Source organism: Buceros rhinoceros, unplaced genomic scaffold (assembly GCF_000710305.1).
Source record: "Buceros rhinoceros silvestris isolate BGI_N320 unplaced genomic scaffold, ASM71030v1 scaffold16594, whole genome shotgun sequence".
Classification (NCBI taxonomy): Eukaryota; Metazoa; Chordata; class Aves; order Bucerotiformes; family Bucerotidae; genus Buceros; species Buceros rhinoceros.
This window is the reverse complement of record NW_010408967.1, coordinates 5590-17017: the sequence shown is the minus strand read 5'-3', so window position 1 is coordinate 17017 and position 11428 is coordinate 5590. Positions and strand designations below refer to the sequence as shown.

At 44.1% G+C, this 11428-nt stretch overlaps 1 protein-coding gene across 3 annotated transcripts in view; it reads right to left on the bottom strand.

The window, feature by feature from the left end:
- The window catches only part of CLTC (clathrin, heavy chain (Hc)), a 22620-nt gene extending 13421 nt beyond the window's left edge, over positions 1-9199 (bottom strand). For 2 of the 3 annotated variants that reach the window (XM_010135066.1, XM_010135067.1), the window contains exons 1-13: positions 8991-9199; positions 6690-6958; positions 6214-6375; positions 5303-5416; positions 4750-4923; positions 3955-4152; positions 3115-3315; positions 2358-2510; positions 1931-2053; positions 1519-1656; positions 1232-1396; positions 953-1133; positions 474-637 (exon numbers count right to left, since the gene is read on the bottom strand). In XM_010135066.1, the coding sequence (XP_010133368.1) occupies positions 474-637; positions 953-1133; positions 1232-1396; positions 1519-1656; positions 1931-2053; positions 2358-2510; positions 3115-3315; positions 3955-4152; positions 4750-4923; positions 5303-5416; positions 6214-6375; positions 6690-6958; positions 8991-9147 (2199 nt within the window). In that variant the 5' untranslated portion in view covers positions 9148-9199. Of the gene's footprint in view, positions 1-473; positions 638-952; positions 1134-1231; positions 1397-1518; positions 1657-1930; positions 2054-2357; positions 2511-3114; positions 3316-3954; positions 4153-4749; positions 4924-5302; positions 5417-6213; positions 6376-6689; positions 6959-7577; positions 7586-8986 lie in introns of all 3 variants that reach the window. The other variant, XM_010135068.1, reaches the window with a different exon arrangement.
- Between the last annotated feature and the right edge of the window lie 2229 nt (positions 9200-11428).

The following is an 11428-nucleotide window of genomic DNA, read 5'->3' as shown; positions in this document are numbered from 1 at the left end:
AGAAAGAGACCAGCCCTGAACTCTGGAAGGGTTTATTGAATTAACTGACACTATGCATCTGTGGTTTCTGCAGTTGCTCAGTTGAAGCTGATTACACTGTAAATCAGCACTACATTATAAACTCATTTGGCATTACGGCTGCTCTCAACCTTCCAGCTACTAGTTCCCTACTTTATAGCAGACATCTGTAAAAGCTCACCTGGAACTTGTTAAGAGCTCAAGGCAGGTTAACCTTACTGAGAGCAGGGAGGCACCGATCTGACAGATTCTGCATCTTCCAGATACTCAGGCTCTCTTAGGAGGTACCGCCAACACGCCAGATACCTCTGGTCCAAGAGAACCACTGGATCCTTAAGTGCAAAGGTAAAGACTCATCTGTATTTTCAGAGCTGCCTCATTTCACTGGTGACACACAAAAGGTTTTATCAGAACCCCAGTCAGGCCAAGACAGGCCAGTGCTGCCCAGACATTACCTTGAGGAAGTTTTTAACACGTTCTGGATCATAGCAGTTACTTTCCCTGCAGATTCTTTCCACTTCTTTGATTTGTCCTGTCTTGCATGCAGCTTGAATATACTTGAAGTGCACATCTGGATCCTGGCTGAAGTTTACAATAGAGCCCAGGAAATAAAACAAACCTCGAGGGAAACAGTCAACAAGTTATTGTGCTAAAGCACTTGAGTTGGATCAATGTTAGCTTTTAAGAAAGCCTCCCCAGTTACAATCACATGAAAATTTGAATCTGTCTACGGCAGAAGTTTCAGAAAACCACAGCGAACAACGCTAAACGTTGGTGCCCCCCTTAACAGGGGGACTTTAAGGTTTAGGTCAGGTTTTGAGACAGTTCTGAGGCCTAGGTACTTAAGCTCAATATGGCTTTCTAGATTTCAGCAGACAGACATTCCTGCTTACACACATGTATGCTTTTGCTAGAGGCAAGAGCATAAACTTACCTTCAAAGCTCTTGAAGGACTCAAACAGCTCAATAAGTGACTGTGTTGACAGCTGCTCGTGGTATTTTGAAGCTACTTGGACACAGATCTGCAGGTTCTGACGAATGTTAGCAGATAACATAGCACGCAGACACTCCAGAGAGTCTTCTACCGATAAGGAACCAAAATAATTGACTAACCACTGCAAAGACACATAAGCCATTTTAGACACAAGCAGAACATTGAAAGCTGTTATTAAGTGCCTGGGTTTCACTCAGGTCAGGGCATTTGATCCCATACCTCAGGATTGAGAAGATGAGTATGAACTACCGCACGCTTGATGTCATACAAGTCAGTGAAGTGCTCAAGTGCTCTCTGTAGCAAGCCAGCTTTCTCACACAGCTGAGCTATGTGTGCCCGGTCGTAGTGAGTAAACATTTGGTTGCCCAGGATAGCATCTGCAACCTGGAAGGAATATTGAAAAGTTTCACTTAGTTCCTAAACACTCACTGGTTTTTGACATGGAGCACAACGCAGGGGCTAGTCGAGCTAGGGAGAAGCCCAATCCCGTGACTCTGAAAGCGTACCTGAGGGGCATGCATGAGGTTCATCTCAAGTAAACGAGTTTGCAGGGGACCTTCTGAGGGACGATTATTCTTCAGTGCATCCAGCAAGAAGGCCGTACATTGCTGAATTAGATTATATTCCATAAAGACATCCACAATCTGAAAAAATTTTAGGCCTTTTATTAGAAACTGGAAGTATATTTAAGCAAAGTAACATCAAGTGCAGCTTCCAGCGCTAAAGTGTCTGCCCTGGCACTGCACTAAGCTGTCATTTAAAACCTTGCCCTTAAAACCAGGCAAGAAACAGCACTGTCCCAGTAAGGTAAATCTGAACCTGCAGTTCGGTATCTTTCTCTGAAGATAAGAGTACAGCTCCTCTTAGCCATTCAAGGCCTTGAAGAAGTTAACATTTGATAGCAATAAAGTTATTTACTTGTGTTATATCTGCAAGAGGCTCTTCATCTTGAACAAGCATTTGTGCAAACTGCTGTCCTTGATCAGGGCTGATTCTCATTACGTTCCTCAGCAAAAAGATCCAGTCTGGAGTATATCCAACCTGAAGAGATAACGAAAATTAGTAACTCAGTAAGAGCACGCACCTTGCTATGTACAGAGCTTAGTAAGAGTTACTGTCAGTAGCTTACACAACCCAGACAGGATTTCCTCATTTGGAAAAGGCTACACAGAGAAGTATGAAAGGAGACAGGCACGAAGTCCAGCAGAAATGATTCATAACAAAACTAAAGTAGGCACTACTCAGGCTCCGAGTAGTGACCCCCACCATAACTTCTAGCTACTTTGGAACATACGCTATTTATTCTCAAATACAGGACAGATATGGCAATTTAGTTTCTTCTCACCTTCTTAGCATACAAAACAATCTTCTGGACTTGTCCTGTTTCAGCAAAACACTGGATGACTTTGTTTGGAACATTGGCTCTCAGGTAGACACTAAGTGCTAGTGTGGGATCTACAGCTTTCACAAGGTCTCCCAGCTCCTCTGAGCACTCCAGCTGTGTAAAGATAGAAAGACAGTCAGTCCGCCCCGACAGTACCACGCTGAAATGCATTACTACTACTACTTCCTCATTTGTCTTCCTTTTGGACTTCTCCTAAGAAAAAAAATTAAGGCTCAGCTTGATAGTAGCATCTGACTCAGCAGTGACCTAGTGGGTTCTGCTCCTTAGGCTGTTCTGCAACAGTCAGAAACGCTTTTGTAGAGTTAAAAAGAATTTGGTGACACACTGTATCAGCATGTTTCTTCAGCTAATTACAGAAGTACCCACAGCTCAAGATACTTGCAAGCCAGTATCCACGGAAGCCTGCAGTGGTTTGGGAAGGACAGCAGCAGCTCAGCAGCTTTCAAGACTAAGTTCACCCTGTTGTAATTTTAAGCAGAATGAGTGAAGCTCTTACAAGTATCTGATCAATCCTCTTGCACCAACACGGGTCATAGTTACAGGTAGAGCAAACGCGTATTGCTCAACTGTTTGACCACACTAGCAGCGCACGGATGAGTCGCCCAGTTGAGTTTTCCTGGGGAGGGGGAGAGGCTCTCAAGCAGTTATATATACCCCTCCTGCTCCAGGGCTCTAAAGGCATCTACCCCAAATTTACCTTATCTTCTTTTAACCATTTTTCCAAGAGCTGTTTGCGCCCCTGCTGAAGCACTGGTCTGCAGAGTTCCAGCGACTCGTACTTATTCAGCTGGCCCTGGTCAAGCAGAATGCCGAAGTACTGGAGTAACGGGGAAGTCTGTCCTGGCTGAGCTGGAACACTCTGGAACCGGCGTATGGTGTCTGGAGTACGCAGGATTCCCTGACAGAAAGGGAGATGCGCCTTAGTTTTCTGTTCTGCTATTGCAGCTTGGAAAGAGTTTTTCCAGGAAGCTGAAGTTAGAAGTGCGTGCTACAGCAACACGATGTTTCACCAGCCCCGAGTAAGCCAGGAGCAGCAGAGTTGAACGCTGCCTTTGGGATGAGCAATAGTAGCCTATTAGACTTGTTTCATTACAAATGCAGATTTCAGTTTAGAGGACTGTCCTACAGCATTAGGACACCCCAGTCCTCGTAAGGAAGTTCTCTCATCTGAATTTAGTCTTAGGCTGTCTTCTACCTCATTTCCAGCTGCAGCCTCAGCTAGACATTGTTTTTTCATAGAGACTTCCTTAATGACTGCAGAAGTACAGGTAAGTACCAGAAACATTAAGCCTCATAGCTATTACTTCACCATTTATCCCTCTCCCCCTCTGTGGGCTTCATACCAGTTTTAAGATCTCCCAGCACACAAACAATACTCAGCACACTGCATACAGGTTCTTCACAGGTACATTAAATACTACATCAGGACGGGAGCATTAATCAGATTCTGGTCTTACCACTTCGAAATTTCAGTGAACTCTCCTGAAGCATAAAGCTTAAGCCAAAAGAGTTCACTACTGCTCTATCAGTCTATTACCTTTGGGGCATTAGCTGCCACTTTTGCTGCCTCTGAATAGTTCCCTTGTGCAAAGAGCGCGTTGAATTTTCTGGCGAAGAGTTCCTCAGCACCTGCCAGGTTGTTGCGGACAGCCATTCGTAAAGCTAGGTCAGGATTCTGCAGCACATTTGTGATATAGGGAATAATATTCTCTTCTTCCACACACACTGACAGCACCTGAACATATCAGGGAAGACTTCCAGTTAGTCCAAATACAAGAAGTGAGCCAAGGACTAGGGTAACCTTTAAAAGGAAAGCTATGGCATACAGGGGAAGCTTTTTCATCCCTTGGTAACCACAGTCCTGCCATTTTATTTAAGAAACAGACCCTCAGTTAGAAAGAGCCTCTACCATCCAATTACTGCATCAAGGCAAATGATTAACAGTTTATTTACAGAGTATTTACAGGTATTTTCAGAGGTCAGAATATATCAGAGGGATATAAGTACTGTCTTTCTATAACCTGTACTTAGTGTCTTAAGTAACCAATCCTAGAGGGTAAACTAGGAACAAGCCGTCCTGAAGATACAGCAGCAAATTCTTTGGGGCTCAGAACCCTGCCCGACATCTGATGTTCTGAACAAAGTTATTGTATTTAAGGCTTCCAATAGCACGTGCTCTGCAAGAGGATGCAATCTGCTCCCAAGGAGAGGTATGTTCTAGTTCCATCCTCCACAGTAGGACACTGACTGCCATTACAAAACTCTCAACATTATGCAACCAGAATCCAGTGGGATTAGCTAAACAAGTGGTTTCCAGGTCAAGCTTCCTTACTTGTCCCTTTCTGTTTACTCCAATAATTCCAGCTGTTGCTTCATGCTGCGCAGTAACGAATATGGTTTCGCCACTAATTCTGTTCATGTAGATACAGGTGCCAGTTTCCAGGTCATACAAGTGGATATAGCCATATTTTGTTATGAGAAACACCACATCGTGCTTGTCACTGATCTGCAAAACAGGAACAGATTAATCAAATTTGGTACTGGATAAAATGAGCCAGTGCTGTTAAGAATCAGCACAGAACTGTGCCATCTAGGACAACTAGAATTGTTACATTTTCACTTGAGTGCTCTCATAGTAAAATGATGTTTTAAGAGCTTGAAAGACAGTTACATACACGTGGATATTTCACCTGTAAATAAGGACAGGCCCCCCCAGTCTCCACCTTTACTTTAACACTGCTGAAGCAGGAGCAGAAATCACACCAGCTTAGCACCAAGGTTCAGGTCACTGTATGCACCACCTGGCTTCCAGTGCCCTGTTAGAGTCACATCCACCAAGAGAAGCTACAGATCTGTTCCTGTGCTCTTGTTCGCAGCTGTCCTACCTGCATGGCAACAGGAAAGTCATTTTGTGCTTCAGGGGGGAAGAAGACATCCACTGCTTTCTTTGGAAACGGCTGGTTCCCAGTAGGTGGTGTGCCAACTTCAATGATATGCAGCTGCGCAACAGAAGATTAGGCCATTAGTTGTTGTATTTAATGTACGTAACAATAGCTTTAACAATGAAGATATGGCAGTTCTTTTGCTGCTGAGCCTTAATCCCAAGTTTACGAAAAGATAAACTCTGTCTTCCTAAGTACTTCCACTGGCTAAAGCCGTAGATGGTGCATTCATGTACCACAGAGGAGGGGAACAGTTAAGTCTGGCCTTCAGTTTCCCCTTGCTACTTAGACATTTAGGGATTCAGTTAGGTCACTTCACAACCACTCTTTCAGCATGGCAAACCTTCTACAGAGACGGTTCTGAGGAAGTTTCTCTGAACGTAAATTTGGTTTTACTTTGTTCTAGCTGTCTAAGCAGCTCACGTAATTCCAGTGTTAGTATGAGACCACTAGTTAGCCTTGGAACTACAAGGGTTGTTGGGGGTTTTTTCCATCCAACAATTTGGAAGTAAGTTAAGCCTGATACTGGGGATCAGCATCAAAGAAAGACTGCAACTGCTTTTCCCTTAAGCTTAGCCTGTGAAGCTGAGAGTCACGTGCTTCAAGCAGCTAATTAGGCTGGTCAAGACATTCCACCTCACTTCATGACTCAGACTCCTACAACAGCAGGAACTACCTGATGCAAAGCTTTGTACGCACCAGTTTTCTTATACATTAGATATACAGCATCCAGTCTGACACACAGTCCTCCTTTTCCTAAAGGCAGCTCTGTGCATTAAACCACTTGTTTTCCTGGAAGTAGATAACCAGGGTGAGTCATTAAATACAACAGCAGATTTAAAAGCAAGTCTTACCTTACCCCCAGCTTGCCCTCTTACTGCAAAACAGAAGAGAGTGGATTCCTCAGCATTCCCTTCCATCTTGAACTGCGCAAAGCTAGCTGCATGTCCTTCGATTGGCTGGGACACTTTTCTATCTACAGAGTACAGCTGCATGGCTCCCACAACGCGGTTTTGCTAGACAAGACAGAACAAGAGTCAGGAACAACAGCACTCTGCCAGTAATTTCATTTAAGTTAGTGTTGGTAAACACATCATATCAAGCTGAAGAACCAGCCATGCTTTCTCTTACAAAGGCATCGCTAAGACTCTTGACCTTGTACTGGTGTTTATACCACTACTCTGTGATTTTCAGCTGCACTTTGGTTTGTTATTTGAAGATCAACATATTCCCAACAGTGTTTTAGGAAAGAAACCAAACATACCAGTCCTGCTGCTATAGGAGGAGACAACGAGATAAGCTCTGGGCCTCCCACAGCAGGCCTCCCTACCTGTGCAGAAATGCCAGTCAGCAGCAGCCATTTCTGCTTTGCATCAGTGCGGTAGTTGATGATCTGGCAGCCAGCAAGACTAGAATGGCGATCAAACATCTTCACGGGCTGGGACTCCCCCTCCATGCTCCAGTGGTAGACTGCATTATCCGTGACAAGGGCAACTGTATTCAGAGAGATCCACTTCCAGAAGGTGACATCATCTGTCATTGTATGAGCCTTCATTTTGCTCTTCATTTCGATGTTAAAGATCTGAAGTGTTTTCCCAGCTAGAAAACATAACTTTGTTAGCCAGGTTATGGTTGCCATCTGTTGCTTCAAGCACTGGTTAAAAGTAGAAGAGCTGCACTATGACACTAAACCCTCATGAATTCCTTCCAGAAAATGCTGTTAGACACTGGCAGTATTTTCAGCGATCAGCTATTACTTTTAACGAGACCACATTCCTAGAGCTAATTTTACCGATTTGCCACTACTGAGTAATCAAACAGATGTGGAAAACAACTTGGTAGGAGACAAGAACTTCAGCTACATGAACACGTTGTATGATACTTCATGTACATCAGAACTAGGTTACAATAATGCCGAGTCTCCTGGAAGTTGTGAGGAGAGCTATGCAGGTGTCAGTAAAAACTGTGTCCACATCTGTTTTAAGAAAAGCACAACACGGAAGGGTCAAGTTGGGAAGAGGGCTTTCACGATTCAGACTCATTAACCAAAACCCTTAGGTTGCACTAATGGGATCCACAGCTACTGGCTGTAAACCAGACTAACAGAAACTGTGCAAGGAAAGGAACCTAGTGACCACCACAAGCTCTAGAGGGTAAAAGGAGAAATTCTCCAGATTACATAGAATGGTGCAAACACTCATCCTGAACAGCCACCTGCAGTCCTTTCTACCAGTTTTTACACCACAGTGGCATATAAGAAATTATTTTTACCTGTTGAGAAGATAAGGAAGCTTCTGACCAAATTCTACTAGTTTTAGGAGATGATTAATTAAGTCCATACTGGTGTAGTCCATGAGGAATACAAAAGATCATGTGAAACTAGGTGCAGGTCAGAATATCTGCTTCAGTTACTAACTGTAACGCAGCTTGATAAAGCCACAGTTCCAAGCGGGCAACTGCCTTCACTCACCAGGGATCAGTTTAGCAAGAACCCCCCATCAGTTCAGCTGTTGATGTAAGATGCAGAGCCAGGAGTTTCTCCAGAGCTCAGGGAAGACTAAGACCATGTTACTCAGGATACAGGCCAGCAGCTTGTTTCCATATCTAGTGCAGCTGGAGCTTTAGAGTCAAGGGAGATGACATTCAGGTAACGTGCATCCTACATGCTATGCAAGGCACATTAAGAGGCAAAGTCTAAACTTAAGTGGAAAGGGTCAGTCCTGTTTACAGAAAAACCTCCAAATTTTAAGCTTTCAGTTGCTTAAACACCACTGTTCAGCCATGTGCACCATAGACCTGAGCCACTTTATTCTGCTTTTTCTTTTCATAAGACACGACAGGAACTAATACAGTCAATGGAAATAACTCACCATCTGCACGCACGAGAAAGCATTAAAGTTGTAACAAAACAGTAGCACAGTATTAAAGTCAAACTTCGATAACATTGAATAGATCTAAACCTTTCCATCAGCAATACCCGTGTTTCTAGAGTGACAGCATATAAGGCCTCTTGGGGAAAGAGATGGACACTTCTGGCGGCTCCAGCGGAATGTTTGTTCCCTGCTTCACCAGAGATACCAGGTTAGCTGACCTTGCGGCTTATTCATCACACAAATCCACCCTGCATAGTTTCACTCTTCTTATCACTGTGATACAATAAATATGCACAAACCGGTGCACTGGCCTCTTTCAGCAAGGCCAGACTAAGGCCTTCAGAAATATTTCCCCCTCTACCCAGCCTTAGTTTTCCTCTGAGAGGATTAGCTGATAGACCCTATACGCTTAGTAGATCAGGTCTCACTTCTAATACGATTCCAGACTTGAGACACGGGAAGTTTCTTAAAGCCGTCACTTTCCTCTCAGCTCTCGCTGCTCAGAACTTGTAAGTGTTCTGACTGAAGCAAAAGAACCCTCATACTAATGATCAGCAAAGAGCAGGAAGCCTCAGCTGAAGCCCAGTGCCCAGCTACCTTCAGAAGAACTGGAACTGAATTCAACTTAAGCTTCCCTTAAGTTGTGGAAAAGTGGTGAGGGATCCTCCCACATAAATTGCCCGAGACTGAAGTCAGTCTTAAACTAGTCTTACAGAAAGCTCTGCACCCACCTCTAACACTTATCAGGACTTACATACCTTTTAATGCAATGACTTTACTGGCAGGGTTCATGATAGCACTGTCAGCCGAAATTGGTCTTCGAATAGGGTTGCTGGGGTCATTCATGTCGATGATCACCACTTGAGCCTGTTCTCCTACTTTCTCTCTGATGCAGATGAATTTGTCAGACTCCATCGTCAGAGTGCTGAACCCAATGTTTGCTGGGTTGATGCCCAGATTTTGGAGCTGGAAGAGAAAAAAGGTTTATCATTAAGTTACTATGTTGGTATAGCCAGGAACAGCTTTTGTGACAGTCACAAAAGACGCTAGGCTTCACCTATCTCTGTGACAATACCACCATGCTAGCCCAAAATGGCACAGCACACAAATTCTTGCCCATCTTCAATTAAGGCCAGCAGGCTTCCTGAAGAAGCCCTGTGGCATTCAAGCACTTGGCACCTGTCTTCAAGGCCCATTTACAACTTACTGCCTTGAGAACTCAGCTTTTGAGCCCCTTGTGTGGTTTAAAGGCACACTGAACTTGCCTGCTCCTGGTAGCTGTGCTGGAGTGACAGCTCCAGCACTCACTCTCACCAGCTCTGCTCCCAGAGCCCTAACTTACTCCACTGAGCTTGACAGCTATCACTATTTCCAGCTTAACATCACACGTCAGGCGTCTGAGCTTTATCATTATCCTCGTAGAGTTAAAAAAAGCTCTGTGTCTAGCAATTAACCTAGTCCTGTCTAGCAACAAGCCTCCACCTAGGAGGCTGAGCTAACACATGAGATGGACGTTACCGAAATAAGAAATACCTCGTCCACAACTTTCACAGAAGGTATCAGTAACCACCCCCTTTTCTGCCAGGCCCCAGACTGCTTCTGGAAACCTTTAAATGCAAAACTTTAGATGAGGTCTCTACTACAGCTTGCAGCTAAACACAGTTAGTACCACTTCACTGTGTTTGCACTAGGATGTTGGCAGTGAAATAAAGTTTATTCCGTTTTTAACAGTGCAAGTGCAGAATGGTTTTTCACCTCACACACAGATAGCCAGCACGTGGGTGGAGATACCTTAAACTCCAGATCTGCTTTCTACCGTGAGAAGAATTATCATTTCCAATACCTCAGATATTTCTCTCTGGGATGCTGTTTGCACTTCAAGCCCATGGTCTCCCAAGAAGGACAAGACCTTCAAAGCCATTTTAGTATTGTTGTACCAGTTTGAAGCAAAACACCAGGCTCTTATCAGCCATGCTCGGTACAAGCCCTGAGATGTCCACACCTCAGCCACTCTGTTGCTGCCTACTTGCAGCTGCTGATAAAGAGGGTGTTTGACTACACTTCCCCTTTGCCCCGGCTTTCAGACAGCACACGAGAGGAACCAGTAATATCTAAACCATGGCACACAAGTTAACAGAACAAGCTTCACAAAAGGCACCTCAGTGGATGATCTGGATCACCTGGTGAATCAAGACAGCCAGATCTTGGTACAGTTTAAGGCTGAGACTCAAAAGCAAGTTGGTTTTTAGCTTCAGGATCTGCTGAAGGAGAGACTTTTTAAAAAAAATCATTCAGCCTCTACGTATGGTTCTCTGGTCACTCTGCAGTGCCTGTGTCCTAACAGATGCTATTTCATTGAAGTTACCTTGCTCTTTCAAGAGAAGACTTCCTTGTTTGAAGCTCTCAGTCCAGTTTGAACAATATCAAAAACATGTTCAGGCTCTTTAATGTTTAAGGGCTCATTTCACAACTAGTTAGAGTCTTAACACCAATCTTTGGTAAACCTAAGGTCTACTCAGCTTTTCTTCAAAATATTTTTTTCTTCAAAATATTTTAAGACACAGGAGACTATAACCAGAACAGATTTAAACAATTCCACAATTCTTGAAGCTAGGCCTCAAGCTAGTTACCATGACTGACCAGCTGAAGCCCTTCTTCCAGGGCAGGACACCCAAGCTTCCTGCGACTTCATGCAGTCAACAGTCCCATTCAAAGACACTCCCTTCACATCCTTCCACCTGACAATAAAGCCAGGAAACTTTCAGGTGAAAGACAACTCTTATCACTCTCCCAAGACAAAACTGTCTTAATGCTTCAGCTATAAAAAAATTAAACCCTACATCCTTGATGGGTCAGAGCTCCGTTGCTGAGATTTCAATGTGTTTGAGGTCCAGCCCAATAGAACCTGACCACACATTCTTCAGCAACCTGGATTCTCCTAGGAGGTATCAGGGTGTAAGTTCAAGTCCCCCTTTCACACCTCTATTTGGGCAGTAGTGTTCTCTAGGCTTGGCACTCTAGTATTTGTACATCAGCTAGGCAGGGCTATATGCAACCCCATCACACCTCTGCCAGCAGAGGAGGTTTGAAGATGTCAGAATTTCATCTGGTAAAGCTGGAGAGTTACTAGGATGTGGCATTTCCTCTTGCTAGGGCAGCCTGCTTAACAGGTGCTAAATCATTTATCAAGTGCTAA